The sequence below is a fragment of the Pongo abelii genome, chromosome 3 (genome assembly GCF_028885655.2).
Source record: "Pongo abelii isolate AG06213 chromosome 3, NHGRI_mPonAbe1-v2.0_pri, whole genome shotgun sequence".
Classification (NCBI taxonomy): domain Eukaryota; kingdom Metazoa; phylum Chordata; class Mammalia; order Primates; family Hominidae; genus Pongo; species Pongo abelii.
Window position 1 is genome coordinate 114,883,229 of NC_071988.2, and position 17,033 is coordinate 114,900,261.

Here is a 17,033-nt window from a genome sequence, read left to right on the forward strand (position 1 = left end):
TTAAAAATCAATCATCTTGCATAATAATAGCTTTAACTTTATTCTCAATTTAAAATATTTGTATTTAAATAATTGCTTACAGAATAGAAATAGAAATGATATATAAGATAATATAGAAGATGTAAGGATTTAAGAAGTTAGGATGACTAAGTATTTTTATTTACTTTTATCATTTATAATTGTATCTTTTTGTCTGGTAAAAACATTTAAGGAAAGATTAAAATCTAAGTTTAATGTATTATTTCTAAACATTTGCTCCTTCATAAAATCTTCCTGCAATCCCTCTTCTTAAAATTGTTTTCATTGCATATCCCGATGATCTGCTTTTCTTCTCTCCATGAAACTCAGATACTAGTTTTCTTTACAACACCTGGATTGTTTCTTCCTCTCCTACTGTTCCTTATTTTGTTTTTCTATTCTGGTGTCTTGATATCTCCTTTTAACAAATTCCATACCATTGGCCTTCCTAACTTGTGAACATTTCTAATACTCACATATGCTCTATAAAAAATAATGAGGTTTTTCCAAGAAGAATGGTGGCCATGAATTCTGCATATATCAAAATGGAATGTGTCCTCCTTGAGCAAAATATAAGCTCACACCATGCATAAAGACAACTATTGTTTGCTTCAGCCAGGAGTACGTTTTAGGGAAAAAATATTTTAAACAAGCCATTAAGAAATATTCTCTTTTTTCTTTAATGTCTTTGAGCTACATATGTAAGCAGAATTATAAAGAATTTCCAGTGACTCATTCTTAGTTTTGGCCTTCCTGGCATTCTGTAGTCGTGCATATTAAAACCTCTAAACAGCTCTCAGTAAAGTCTTGGCAGTAGAGCTTGTAGCTTGTACCTATCAAAAATATCAGATGCTTTTTTTCCAATGCCATCACTAGCAAACAATATTACATAGTTATTAAAATATAGGAATTAACTGAAAAATCTGCAAGTTGCAAACAGTGTTGTAAATCAACTAAGCATTTATCATGAGATTTTTTAAGTGACTGAATACAGATTCAGAATCGTGAAGTTATTATCTAATAACCCAACAAGTGATGTGAATAAATCCTTGCTAATATGAAAATTATCAGCCACTGAAACACCCTTTTCTACAAGCAGGTCTGTGGATCCTCATGCTAATGCACTTAGATTGATAAACCACAGACATTCTCTGAAAGCTTCGTTTGTTCCAGTTGCTGAGGCTTGTGCTTAGAGCATCTGTCATGCAAATGATCAGCAAATCATAATCTGCAATTTGTTTTCATTTAATAGGCAGACAGGTTTTCACCAATTTAGACTCAAGTCCTATTAATACTCTTTGAAACTAATTGCTGGAAAATGAATTTTAATGACAGGATTTTATCATTTATTATTTTCCCTTCTGTCCCTATAAAGGAAGACTCAAAGCCATCTACTTACACTTTGAAAATATATGTTAAATAGGCACAAGCCATAATCTCCTGTCATCTGGGCTGTTGCAAAGGACCTCTAATCCCCTCTACTGCAATAATCCATTCTACACTCAACTCTTAAAATTACTTTCTTACTATCCTATTTCCCTTCCACAAAAGCTTCAATTCCCTGTCAAGTAAATAGCAGACACTTTAATATGGCTTCGTTACCCTCCATTATCTGTTTGCAGTTTACATATTTTTATCCTTATTTGATATTGCAATATAACATGTATACAGAAAAAAGCATGAAACATTAATAAATAAATAGTAAAGTAACATCCAGAAAACACTACCCAGAGCAAAAAGCAGACGATTGTCATTACCACAGAAACCACCTCCCCAGTGCATCTTTCTGATTAGACCCTTCCCAGCATCCCAGAGGCTAACCACCCAGAGGTAATCACTTCCTCTATTTTCTTTAGATTGTCTCCAGCTACGTGTGAATTCTTAAATAATACGGTCAATTTACCCATTTTTGAATGTTATGTAAATAGAATCAAAATCTGCTTTCTTTAGCTATTGCTTTTTTCACTCAAATTATTCTCTTAAACATTCATTCATTTTAGGGTACAGCTTCAGTTAACTTCAATTTTAAGCTGTTTAGTATTCCACTGTATCAATATACCACATATATTTATCTTTTCCATGTTGATGGGCATTTGGATTTTTAGATTGTTTCCACATTTGAGCTATTACAGACAAGGGTGCTATGAACATTCTTGGATGTATAGTTTGGTGCCCAGTATTCTTTTGTATTCATACCCAAGGAGTGGAATTTCTAGGATATAGCCATGCATATCTTCATACTAGATAAATATTGATGTAATACTTAAAATCAAGTAATACTAACTTGTATATAAGTAGCTCTGTATGCTACTAGACAAGTCAAAATATTTTTCAAAATGGTTGTAAATTTATATATCGAGCAGGAGTGAATGCTATTCACTCCTACTTCTATTTCGACTTGTAGAAATAGGAGCACTTCTATTTCTTTATATGCTTGACAGTACTTGGGATTATCAGACTACCTCACTTTCTGTTCCTCCTCTATTTATTCTTGCTTTGGGATTTTCTATCCTCTTGTTTATTCTTCCTTCACCCTGGATGTTAATTCTGACCTATTGCAATTCATGAATTTTTTCTTCATCTATTTCTAATCTATTAATGACTCAGTCATATGTTAACTTTGGTAATTGTCTTTTCTAATTCTCAAATTTGTTTAGTTCTTTTTCAACTGTGTAACAACACTTCTTTGTAGTTTCCAGTTTCCTGCCAATTAAAAAAAACATTGCCCTTAATTTTTAAACACAATTAACTTAATATTTCTAATATGCATCTGAAAATTCTAATATCTAAATTCTTGAGAGATCAATTTCTGTTCCTTGTTTTTTCTGCAGGTTCTATTATTGAAGAATTATTACGTTGTTGCAAAAGTAACTGAGGTTTCTGCTATTACTTTTAATGGCAAACACTACAATTACTTTTACACCAATCTAATATTTCTTTTCACCACATTTCTTTGATTTTTGTTTGGACATCATATTCAAAAAGTTATTTGAAGGAATCATGTTATACCTAAAGTAATATTACCTTTTTCTAGAGAGGATTGTGTTTTTCTCTGCCAGGAATCTGGAGCCTCCATCAGTGTACCACCATAAATTGTGTTAAAATTTGAGATTAAACTGTGCAGTCCTGGATTTTAATCCATGGGTGGAAAAAAATAGAGCTTCAAGGAGGTAAGCTTCAATTAAGACAGATTATGATGCCTCCTTCTTCTGTAACATATTGTGTGACTTTGAGTTGAGATTCTTCCTAAGTTTTCTGATCTATTAAAAAAGACATAGCTGGTAACCCCCAAAATCATGATTTTCCTTTTTTTTTTTTTTTTTTACAGTTTCTACTGTATTTCTTTGTTGTCCTGTCAGTACCAGTTATGGTGTGTGTTGCTTTTTCTTTCTTTATATTTTTGTTGAGCACAGTGATTGAGTACATGCCCCACTAATAGAGTATAATTATTTTGAGAGTAATATCCATGACTTAATACCGTATCTCTCACTATATTGAGTGTAGTACCTTGATGCAGTAGCTAGCTGCTCAGTGAATGTTAAATGGATAAATCAATGAGTGAATAAATTTTAGAGATAGGTACATAGATAAAAGTGATCAAAACAAGCTAAGTATTACTGCAGAGAAGGAACAAATATCTTTTCTATTATAGTTCCCAGAGCTTCAACCAAATTTCTTTTGCTATGTTTACCTGTCCAATATATTGGTTGGTTGTACTCATAGAGTACTAGTCTGAGCTAGAATTTATGAGTAATGGTCCAAATCCATAACAGAGCTTAAAAATAAAGCTTTAAAAACATTGATCCAGATGAAGAATGATAGGATGCAATGAAAGTTTATTTAGGGCATAAAATTTAAAAGGTATGTTCATCAATAATTCATTTTGAAAGTCCCCTTAGTATAGCCATTTCTATTCTGTATCTTTAACCAGTTATAGGTGACATTGCTAGGAACAGATTTTGACAGCAGACTTGTGCAAGGGATCTGTTCGCCTAGAGATTTACTTAAAAGGTAGAATTAAAGTCATTTCAAGAAAGAAATTTAACATATGAAGAAAATATAACGATTTAGCACACTAAATAATTGGACTAGATAGTTATGAGTTAAAAACGAAAAGGAATTAATAATAGTTTTTAGCAACATATACACTGGGACAGTATTTTTGCCACATCTATCATTTACCTATGCAATAATTAAATTCATAATTTTTAAGTATCATATCGAAGAGTGTTATTCAACTTCCTGGTGATTAAATTACTGATAAACATAGCCGATTTTTTTGGTTTTGAAGGTCCTGAAAAATAGGGAATGCATATGACTTCCAAATATTGGTAGAAGAGCCAGTCAAATAATATCTTCCATGAATCCTCTTACAATTAGTTTGCTGATTGATAGATGTTCAAAATCTAGAAATGAATAAGTTGCATATAAGGAAATCAGTACATGTTTTCTGCTGCCATCTTATATCACAATACAAGCATTAAAGGCTATATTAATTATAGAACTTTATGATCCTATTTACATGGTCTGTGAATTTGATCTTTATTTTGGAATTCCTTTAATCCATTCTGATTCTAATCACCTCAGGACCAACTTTAGTGTATTTGTACAAGGCATAATCATTGGCTAGCTCTATATGTTGTCCAAACAACCAAATGAGATGTAGCAAATTCTGCCAATTGTCTAAAGTTTTATTATGTACTTTAAATATATGAATATTTGGAATATCAAGATGTGTTGTATTTTACCAATAATATTAAAGGTTTGCTTGTTCACTTTTCACTTGTATTATGATGTCATTTAAACAAATCAGTATTATTAGAAATCTGACTCATTCTGAAAACCTCTCATCTACTGATCTAATGATCTTCAATATTCATTAACATCAAATATTACTACAATAGGAAAAAAATTGGTACCTTAACAAAAAATATGGAAATTTATTTATTTATTATTTTTACTTATTTATTTATTTCTGCATTTATTTATTTATTTATTTATGTTTTTGAGACAGTCTCACTCTGTTGCCCAGGCTGGAGTGCATTGGCGTGATCTCGGCTCACTGCAAGCTCTGCCTCCTGGGTTCACGCCATTCTCCGGCCGCAGCCTCCCGAGTAGCTGGGACTACAGGTACCCGCCACCACACCCAGCTACTTTTTTGTATTTTTAGTAGAGACGGGGTTTCACCATCTTAGCCAGGATGGTCTCGATCTCCTGACCTCGTGATACGCCCACCTCAGTCTCCCAAAGTGCTGGGATATTTCTTTCTTTCTTTCTTACATTCTAGAGCCTTGGCGAGTTGGCCCAAGTGTTGTATGGCATTTTAGGTGTCAGGGACATAGACTTCTCTCCTTTCTCTGCTGTGTGTAGTCTCAGATAGTTACCAGAGCACCAGCCATTGTATGTTCTTTCTAGTTTTCAGGTAGCAGAAAGAACAAGAAATGTTGCACAAACCACCCTGCTTACATCACATTGGCCAGAATTAGTCACATGGCCATGAAGCAAGCCACTTTGCCTGAAGTAGGACTACGGGTTGTCTTTATTCTCCATAGTGGTAAAATATAAAAAAAATATAATTAGAGAAGAAGAGAACTCCCCTGGAGGACAACTAGCAGTAACCTACTCTACTAACTGTCCATTTACTAGTTCATTTTGCTCTAAGATAACATATAAACGCTAAAACTAAAATATGTTTTCAAAATTAGAAAATGTAAGTAACTTAGATAACCAATATTAAAGAAATGTTACAAATACCACAATATCCACATAGTTATAGATGAACATCAAACTTCGTACTGATTTTCTGAATATCCAAAATGAAAAGAAATACCTCGATAATTGGTTACATTGTTTTTTATCATTTTGAAAAAGGCACTACTGAGGCAAATGAAGCTCTTTAACCCTGAACAATTATAAAATTTATCTCATAGCAATTTTTAGGGGGAAAATTGTATATTATAGTTGACAATATTCCTGTAACAGGTGCAGTGATTTTATAAGCTAGTTATAGTGTCTTTGAATAAAAGCCAAAATGAAAGCATTATGAAGGCTATTTTGTGAATCTCTGAGGAAAAATGATTCAAAAAAAAAAAAAAAAAAAAAACCTTCGGGTATTCTGGCTTATATACAAGGAGAAATTTTAGCCTGCCCAGAGGGCTGGATGGACTACATACACCATGAATGGTTATCTGTAAATATTACTGTTGCTGAAAGATTTCTGAACAAATGTAGAAAATTAAGGAATAGATTATCTAATTTTCTGTAGTCTGCCAGCATGTTTCAAATCAATTGAGCTTTCTTAACACCAGGTGTTCTCAAAAGTGAAAGGGGCCTATTTGTTAGCTTTAAAAAGACAAAAATGGGAAAAGATAAAAGAGGTGGAAGCAGAAACCAATTTGCTAAATTTACTAAATTAGAGAGTTTATTGAAAAGGTAAGTGAATTTCTCATATCAGTCATAAAGAAGCTATTTTTCCAATAAAATGTGTGTTTATATCAAAGTCACAAAATTACTTAGTGAATAACTCCCAGTAAATGTGATATTATTAATTTCAGCTATATGTTCTTAGAATTTTTTTATCTTTTCAGATAGTTTTATGTAGATTATAGCTGTTAAAATTTTATTGGATGTAATTTACATGGTTTACAAACAATAAATTCCTGAGAACAGATATGATAAATTTATAGTTTGTTGAATGTTTTATTATTGAGGAGTCTCAGATTGGTCCTCCGAGGACAGGGAAAATAAATTCATGGACCCTAAGTTTTTTAGTTACTTTTATCTAATTTTTGATATGGTAATAATTAAAAGGGAGATGATAAGAAATTGAATGATTAAGCATTGTTAAATAATATGATACATTAATAATGTATAAGTTATAATCCTGAGTTGATTCTTTCAAAGTATAAAGCAACTTTTAGATTTAATCAAAACTCTTTAAAGAATTAATCTTTGCTTTTAGGGAGCACTATAGATTGACATCAGAAATTTCTCTTATTTCCATGTAGGAAGAACCTTTTGTGATGGTCTCTGAAAATGTCTTGGGTAAGCCGAAGAAATACCAGGGCTTCTCCATTGATGTTTTGGATGCCTTATCTAACTACCTGGGTTTTAACTATGAAATTTATGTAGCACCGGATCACAAATACGGAAGCCCACAAGAAGATGGGACATGGAATGGCTTGGTAGGAGAACTTGTCTTTAAGGTAAGAATTAATTTATTTATTTGTCTCATACTTAAAGTTTCAACAGTAACACCTTGAAGCTGATTTCATGTAAAATAAGTGCGATGTATTTAGGTTGGTTAAGCATTAGGTGGTGGAGTTGAGTACAAAAGTCTCACTCAATACTATTTTATGAACTTTGTGGAAAGAAAAGTAGATGACAAAATAAACCTAAAAGTTAAAATATATCCTGTAATAGGAAAGGGTTTAGAAGAAGACCTTTTCTTTGCTCAACTTATACCCCAAAAACAGAAAGAGTATATGATACATGATGAAATCACAATGTAACTTACACATGCAATTTGTACTATTTTTTTTTTTTTTTGAGACAGAGTCTCACTCTGTCCTCCAGGCTGGAGAGCAGTGGCTGGATCTCGGCTCACTGCAAGCTCCACCTCCTAGATTTACACCATTCTCCTGCCTCAGCCTCCCGAGTAGCTGGACTACAGGCACCCGCCCCCACGCCCGGCTAATTTTTTTGTATTTTTAGTAGAGACAGGGTTTCACCGTGTTAGGATGGACTATTGTTTTCTTTTAAAAAATGTGATGTTATTGGAAAAAATTAAAACATTCACTGCTTAGAAACTAATCATTTCATTTTGTAATCTAATCAAGATAGGTCTGTACATACGTATATATTTTTCTTTGTTCTTTCAATTCTCAGAAAGGTGTTTAAAACCTCTATGTCTTTCTTTAGTCCTGTCAGAATCTGCTTCAGTTTTTTGAGGCTCTGTTATTAGGCACATAAACATTTATAATTATTACATTTTCCTGATAAATTATTGAATAGTTGGGTGTAGGTTTATAACTTACTGTTTGGTTTATATGTATACTATTTTTTTCTCTGTTGCTTCTCTTCCTGTTTCTCTTGGGGTTAATTAAATATATTTCAGTATTTGATTTTATTGCTCTTACTGCCTTTTTAGTTGTCTCCCTTTGTATTTTTGTTCGTGGTTAGTCTAAAGGTCATAATATGCCTTCTTAACTTACCACATTCTATCTTAAGTTAGTATTGTACTACTTCACATAAAAAGCAATACATTTTCAGCAATGTAATTTTATTTGCACTCACTCCTTTTTGATATTGTGGTCACATATTTATATTTTATTAACCTCATGCCAAATACCATAGTTTTTTATTTAAATATTTATTGTATTTTAAAGGTACAGAAAGAAAAAAAAAGACAGTTGCTGGGATATAATCACTTATCTACCGTGTCTGGGGCTCTTTATTCCTTACATATATTTGAGCTCCCATTTGGTATAATTTACCTTCAACCTGAAGAACTTTCTTTAGAGTGTCTTGAAGTGCAGGGCTACATAGATAGCATATACTCTCAACTTTTGTTTACCTTGAAATGTCTTTTTTAACCCTCATTTAAAAATGATATTCTTACTGGATATCAAACTCTGAATTTACAGGGTTTTTTAATGTTCATCATTTTAAAGTTGTGATTCTATCAGTTTTGCCATATATTATTTCTGATGAGAAATTAGCCATCATCTGTATCCTGATTCTTTATATGTAGTATATTTTTGTATGTGTTAGTGGCCATTTTACAACTTTCTCTTCATTTTTTGGTGTTTAGAAATTTAATTATGATGTTCTGGATATGATTTTCTTTGCATTTATTGTGCTGAGAGTTCACTAAACTTCTGGGATAGGTTACATTTAGTAAATTATTATAGGGAATTATTTCTTCATATTATTATTTCTTCAATTTTTTTTACCTTGTTTCCTTTCTCTTCTTGATGTGAGGCTCAGAGAATATTCAAGTTAGATCACTTAATGTTGTCTCCTAAGTCACTGAGGCCTTGCTTGTTTTATTAAGATATTTTTACTCCCTGACCTTCAGATTTGACAATTTGTCTTGGTCTGCCTTCAAGTTTACTGATATTCTGCCATCTTCAAATTTTTGTTAAGTCCTTTCAGTAGCTTTTTCATTCTAGATTGCTTGTTTTTTCTTTCCAGAATTTCAATTTTTTGAAATAATTTTTATTTTTCTGCTGAGATTTCCTATCTTTTTATCAGTTATGACTTTCTTTTCTTAAAAGTTCATGATCACATTTATAATGGCTTCTTTAAAGACCTTGTTTGCTAAAATTTCAACATCTTATCATCTCAGAATACATTGCATTTTCCTGGTTCCTCACATTTCTGGTTACATTTGATTATATATTGGACTTTGTGGTTGATACATTGTTAAGACTTTTGATTATGTCTCTGAAATTGCATATTCTGAAAAGGATTGATTTTTGCTTCAGTGGATAGTTAAATCACTATCTGTTCTCTTGAATTTGTGGAGATTTAGCTTTAAACATTGTTAAGGCAAGTCTATTTGATGTAATCTTAGTCCCTAGGGCAAATCCCTTGGTTTTCGTAATCCACATATTTCTAAGATATAGCCTTCTGGAGTTTCTGGGTAAAGCCTGTGGTTCTCCTCAAGCCCTTCTGACTTAGAGGAACTCAAAATTCAATCTGTATCTTCCCTGTCATAGGCAACAATTGTAATACCCTCTTTAGCATGTTTAGCCTTCTAGCCATTACTGTTTTCTAATTTTCCTAGGATCTCTCCCATATATGTGCAGTTTAGGGGTCAGCTAAGGATTTTAGAAAGTTTATACACAGATTTTGGGGCTCACTCCTCTGTGGCATCCTCCTTCTTGTGTTTCCCTTTTCAATTTCTGGCAACCCTAGCTGATTCAAACTCCATCCTCTGACAAGTTAGTTAATAAGACTGACTTTCTACTTGAGCTCTGTCCACCCCATCCCCATTGAACTGAAGTGGGTCTTCAATGACTAAGCCTTATAAAGGAGGGCTCCACCCCGTGCAGTTATTATTTTCAATGATACCCTGCAGTTTCTGCCTGCTTTGGGTTGCTCTCCAGTCTTTTCTGTATTTTTTTTCGATTTGATCCTGAATTTTTAATTTTTTTTCTGATAGGGCTAGTCCAATAAAAGCTAGTACATCATTGCTAGAATTGGAATAATTTCTCAAATGCTTTAAAGTACTCAGAAGGCTAAAGGATCTAACCTAAATTGTTTGCAACAAATGGAGAAGAGTAGAAATAAAAGGTTTCTTAAGGCAGCGGTAGGGAAAATAATAAAGCTATTTCTATATTCTATAAAATCCTAATGAATTTGGTCTATTTAATACGTAAGTTACATATAGAATTTTATTGCAAAGCATTAATATCGTTATTTTTAATAGAAAATGGGCAATCGTCAGTCCTCATCCTTCTTATTAAAACCGTGCCCCTTCATCTTCTATTCTTTTAAAAGTCACAAATTCAGTGTTCTACCTTTATGTTTCTAAGGGCTCTTTCCTGATCTGAACCCAGATTAGCAATTATGTTAAAATTAGTGTAAAGAAAAGGCATTATACAAATTTATTCTATATAGATAGTGGTTAAAATCCTTAATGAGTTATTATGCTAATAAACTACACTTGCTAGATGCAAATTAAACATAAAAAGCATTCAAATTAGTATGTTGATGTTGTTTTTGATTTGTTTTATGTGCTTACACTAGTTAGTTTAATTTTGGAGACTTGCTTTTTCACCTATAAAAATGAGGAGTCCAACTATGTTAATGGTAAGATCACTTCCAAATACTATGTTTTGAAAATATAAGTTTATCGTATAGCAATCATACACAAGAAATAGAATGTTCTTCAAAAACAATCAATTTCACTGTATTTGCATGTAAGAGCATGTCATTATTGTATGATAATTTATAGTTTAGAGGGAGTCCTTTTGCAAATAAAAAATTGAGGCTTAAAGAAGCTGACATATGATTTTTAGACAGAAAAAATATAAAATTATTCATTGGAACTAGGTTTTTATTTTGTTCAAATGGATATTTAGTCACTCTGACTAGGCTTTAGGAAAACTATTAAGCAGGTGGAGGAGAAGAAACCTACAAAAAAGACTCAGTTGGAGTACATAGAGAGATTAAAAGAAAATTGAGAAAATGGGTTGTCATGAATGCCAACAGAAAATAACATTTCAAGAAGGAAAGAGCAGTCAACATTAGAAAATGACTATCAAGTTAAAGGTACACAACATTCCCTTAACTGTATTCTGACTGTTATCAGTAGAGATGTAAGTTCTAATTTTTAACAATTACAACTGTTAATTCAAATACATAATGATACTTTAATAAAATACCATAAAATAATTTAGCTTTCCAAGAAAATTCATCATATTCAAACTTTATGAGGTGTATTTACCCCTATAAAGCAATTACACCATTGAAATGGCATAAAAATGTTATGATGGAGCTCCAGAAAAACAAGCTTATTATTGTTATTATACCTTCTGATAATATATATACTTTTGTGAATCTAAGTATATTTTAAATAAATTTTGCCACTGAATATCTCTGTAAAAGACAGTAAGAATTTTAAAATTAACAGGATTAACTCATGTGTGCCTTTCTAAGGGGCTACCAAACTTAAAAGAATGTTTCACATAGTGCAATTATATATATCATAATGATTATGCACAAACCATTACATTAAAGAAGAGTCAAAGAAGAAATGATACAAAGTGAGCTCTGAATTCATATGATTATTCCACAGTGATTAGATCTCATGTTAGAGAGCTTTCTCATTAAAACCAGAAGTCAGTGGTCCAGTACATACATACTTTTAAGAGAGGAAAATGCAGTCAGAGAGAGAGAGCAAATGATTGATATGATGTACATATGGAGTCTATTTAAAAACGAATAATATAGTAAAGTCTCCTCAAGTCCTTCTCTGCCTCACTACTCTTACAATTTTCTGCAATTAATGTGTTCTTAAAATTTATGAAAACACAAATCTGGCCAAAAGATGTGAAACAGATAAATGAGAGATATCTTCTGCCTAGTACAGGAGAAATATTTAAGGGTGAGTTAATGTAACTGAGAAATTATTTTCTCCTAGTTTAGAAGGGAAGAGAGGCCCACAGAGAACTTTACATAAGAAATAAAAAGTATATCCAGTTTAGGATAGAAGTACCAAAAAAGTTAAAAACAAAGATAACTCCGAAGTAGATACAGTTGGATGTTTGATGATATAGTTTCTTCTTTGGTTGGCTGTCAAGTCAGCAGCTTTTAAAGTGGAGTATTTAGGGGTACTAGAAGACTTTCCAAGGGCAAGCCAGTATATTCAGCACAGAAAAATTTCAAGGTGTTGAGTGACATTTTGAAATAGAAACTAAAAACTTCCTGTTTCATATATTAATTTGTTTGAAAAAGATTTCTATAAAGTAAAAAAATACAGAAATTAAATCTTAATGCTAAACTCTACCTCATTTAAACCAAAATTAGTACTGACCCATGGATATCTAAATTATTTTTTTAAAAGGCTCTATCCATAATATTGTAAGCTGCATTTGTAGTAAAATTTCATTTTTATAGACACTGAATCCATAGATTGTATACTAATCGAATCATGACTCAATTCAGAAAAAAACATTTTATACCTAAAACTTTATAGTCACTGGTTATTTAATAAGGATTGTAGTTTTAATTTGTATGCATATTTTTGATGCAAAAATACTTTGGTGATCAAGAAAAGACTTTCAAACACACATTTCTATTGTATTTGAATTACAATTGTGTGAGGGTGGGGCGGAATATAAATATCGTTCAAGCATAAAATAAAATGATATAAATATTCTACCTATTAAAGCATGAGGTCAAATCACTGTGATATTTAGATTCTAACAGATATATTTTTTAAAGTGACTTGACAATATTATTTTAAGTTATGAATATTTACAACACAATATACATATGTCAGTGCCGATGCCCACTCAGGAAAATGAAAACCATTCCTAAAATTTTGAAAAGAGGAGAATTTAATATTGTGGGTTGATCACAAAGGTGCTAGAAGGAATCAAAGAGCAAAGGATGAACAGAGTAGGACATTAGAAAAGCAAAAAGAAAAGAGTAAAACACAGATATCAAGTGTTACTGATGTGTCAGTAGATTGTATCTGCCAGACATATGCCCCTTGATCAGACCTGGAATTGCCAAAAAGTTGCTGCCCGTGCCCTAGCTGCTGGGATCGAGAATCGCCTACTGCCACTGCTGCTGCAGCCACTGAAATAACCATTTAAAGCAGAAGGCTCTTCTCTTTCTTTTTCTGTCTGATATCTTCAGTGGTTTCCCTCTGGTGGAAATTATGGAGAAGCCAGGTGGCAAAGGAGCCTGGGAAATCTGGTTTGCAGATTCCCATCCCTATAAGGCTCACAGTATATAGCAGAGCAGAAAATGGTATGTATGGGTTTAAGAGAAAACAGGTAATGATCAGTACTGTCTGTAAATTGCGCCCTTTACAATTTTCTAAATGATTGCAAAATTAATATGTCAATTATAAATGTAGAGAGGTACATACTTAAAAAATTCCTTTGGGGTTTTATGAAGAAAAAAGCTTGATGGTTACTACAATGGAAGATTTATTTTATATAAAGAACATGACTGGTAGTTTTGGATTTAAAAATAATCTGTTCCTTCAGCCTAATTTTACCTGAGCATTTCCACCACCTGGAAATTAAATCTCTTCATGCTAACTGATTAGCAAATGCTAAATTATACGACAAGAATTTTACTCCCCAAGGAAAATAGATCTGACAATGAAATAAAGCCAGAACCCAGGAAAATGGAAAAAAAGGAAGAATAAGTGGACTAAATTATAAATCTGTAAAATTAGGATAAAGTGCTATACTTAGCATGTAAGTATTAATAGTGAAGTTTCCATGTTAAAATATAGCACCATTGAGAGTCCTCTCTCTCAATTTCTCAACTTCTAGTATAACACTAGGCTTTTTCTGTCACTGCACCCACCCACATGGTTTCATGAGAGTAAAGAACGTTTTTGAAAGTAGACATATAATATTGGAGTATAATAAGATACTATTTAGTAATTATAATGCCAATAATGTCATTTTCTGAGAAATAAAATGCTCCCAAGACTAAACAGAGTAAATCAGCTGCACGGGGCTACACAACTTTCCTAATTTTTATGGTTGACACAAAGTTTGGCAATTCTTTAGTTTTACTAGGTAAATGAATTTCTATGATGGGTATTTTAATTCATCAATGCATTAACAATAGAAAGCATATATTTACCGGGAGGCTTTATAAATATTTTATTTTATTATTTTATTTTATTTTATTTATTTATTTAGAGATGGAGTCCCACTCTGTTGCCCAGGCTGGAGTTCAGTGGCGCAATCTCGGCTTGCTGCAACCTCTGCCTCCTGGGTTCAAGCGGTTCTCCTGCCTCAGCCTCCCAAGTAGCTGTGATTACACGCACCCGCCACCACACCCGGCTAATTTTTGTATTTTTAGTAGAGACGGGGTTTTGCCATGTTGGCCAGGATGGTCTTGAACTCCTGACCTCAGGTGATCTGCCCGCCTCAGCCTTCTAAACTGCTAGAATTACTGGTATGAGCCACTGTGCCCTGCCTATAAATATTTCAAAACATACACCACTTAACATGTGTTAATCACATGCCATGGTCAAAGTGCTATGGAGGGATGCAAGTGTGAATAAGACATAGACATTAATCATGAAAACATTCTGTTGATGGCCTCTATGTGCTATGCACTGTGCTAGGCACTAGAGACACAAAGATAAATAAAACATGGTTCTTGCCCTTGAAGAGATCTTGTCTTAATGAGAAACACAGAGGTTAGACTAAACACTTATAATACAATGCACTAGGTGCAATGATAGAGAAGCACTAAGAAAGCAACAAGGAAGGTAAAGGTAGATTTCCTGAAGGAGGAGAAATATAGCCTGATGACAAAATAACAAGTGGTAATTATCTAGGTAAAGAGGGATTGGCAGAAAGTGAAGGACGTCTACTGACAGACACAAGAGTACAAGTAAAGGTAGAAAGGTTAGAAATAGCATGGAAAGCAGGCCAAAATTTAAGAGAATTTTGCAGTACTCCAAGCAAAAGTGATGAGAATCTATCCTACCATACTAATGTTGTGAATAGAATGAAAGACAGGAAATCAGAGATAAAAAGGAGGTAGGATAAACAGAATTTGTTGACTAAAGTGAGGAGAAGGGAGAAGTCTGGAATAATTCATCGGTTCATAGTACAAATACATAAAAGGATGGTTGTGTAACTAATTGGGACAGAGATTGCTGAAAAAGATTTAGAGGAGGAGGACAGTTTAGAATAGAGTGAGTTGGATATGTAGCATTCTGAAGCTCACTGTGAAAGTGCAATAGGAGGTATACATTTGGGAGTCAGCAACCTGTGGGTGGTAGTTGAAATCATGAAAGTACATCAGATTGCCAAAAAGAACACATGGAGTAAGACGATCACTGGGCTAATCTTAGGATGAAACCCAGAGAAAGCTGTCACTTAAGAATTGACAAAAGAAGAAGAATTTATGAAAAAAATAAGAAAGTTTCAAAAAATAAGCTATGACTAGCAATGTCAGAACTATTTGAGATGTTGATGATAAGAACTGCCAAATGTTCACTAGATTGGCCATTTGGGAGTTGTTGGTTACCCAAGCCAGAACTCTTTTGGTAGCATAGTGGGAGAAAAAGCCAGACTGCAAAAGATGATGGAAAAACTCGGATGTGAAAAGGTGAAAATGACATGCATATGTATTATTTTTTCAGAAATTTTAGACGGAGAGGGGAAGAAAGAGATAATAATTGGAAGGGTCATTGGTTTTGGTAGAGTTTTTGTTTGTTTTTAAGTTAACAGAGACTTGAGTAAAATTATAAGCTAAGGAAGAAAAAGAAAGAAGGAAAATGTAATATAAGAAAGCCAGTTAATATGTGAAGGATAAATATCCTGGAACAGATTCGACTCCATCAAAAATGATTAAATTGAAAATTGATTTTGATGAGGTAAAGATGTTACTTTGATACTGAATATAATATGATGAGAATGTGTATGTTAATAATAGATAGGCAAGAGAATGGAAAATTGACAAAGATACTTTCTTTTTCCTTCAAATTTCTTGATAAAAATTGGAGATTAAGTATGTTGACAGTGATGAGGACATGTATGACATAACAGTCTACAGGAGAGTGGTGAAGATTGAAATAGACATCGAGGAAAGGGAAAGTGACTGCTAAATCAGAACAGATAAAAGAATAGATCAGTGGCACTAAAGACTGAGCGGAGGTTTATATGAAACTGACACTTTTTCATTGCTGCTAGTTTACACAACGGTGTGACTTTCTTCAGCTGAGATTGAGTGCCCAACTCTAGGAGCAGAAATGAAAACATTCATATCAAGGTTGAGACATGGTGGATAAACTTGGTAAGGGAATTAAATGAGATGAAAGGAGCTAAAATGATCAAGAAAGCCTAGCCATGATCAGAGACATAAACTTGGATAAAATTTTTGAAATGTTAATTAGAAGATCAAATGAAGTTGAAAAACAGGTGAAGTATGAGTGAAGAAATAAAAGAGTAGGTTAGAAAGACATAACCAGAGACTGAAATACGAAAGTTCTAGAATTTGACCTTGAGGTTCATGGCAGAGTGTTAGAGAAGACAAAAGAAACGAGTTTAAAATAGCTCAAAATTGGGTGAGGGAGGGAGGGTTGAATAGATGAAGCATAGGGGATTTTCAGGGCAATAAAACTCTTTTGGATGATACTGTAATGATGGATACACTGCTGACATTAGACACTTGTCAAAACCCATAGAAAGAATGAAATCTAATGTAAACTGTACACCCTAGTTAATAATCATGTATTGATATTGGTTCATTCGCCAGGCAAGGTGGCTTATGCCTGTAATCCTAACACTTTGGGA

General features: G+C 33.0%; 1 protein-coding gene across 2 annotated transcripts in view; it reads left to right on the top strand.

The window, feature by feature from the left end:
* Nucleotides 1–17,033, top strand: part of GRID2 (glutamate ionotropic receptor delta type subunit 2) — a 1,495,815-nt gene that overhangs the window by 1,153,669 nt on the left and 325,113 nt on the right. For both annotated transcript variants that reach the window (XM_024246001.3, XM_054554182.2), the window contains exon 10: nucleotides 7,026–7,223. In XM_024246001.3, coding sequence (XP_024101769.1) covers nucleotides 7,026–7,223 — 198 coding nt within the window. The remainder of the gene's footprint in view (nucleotides 1–7,025; nucleotides 7,224–17,033) is intronic.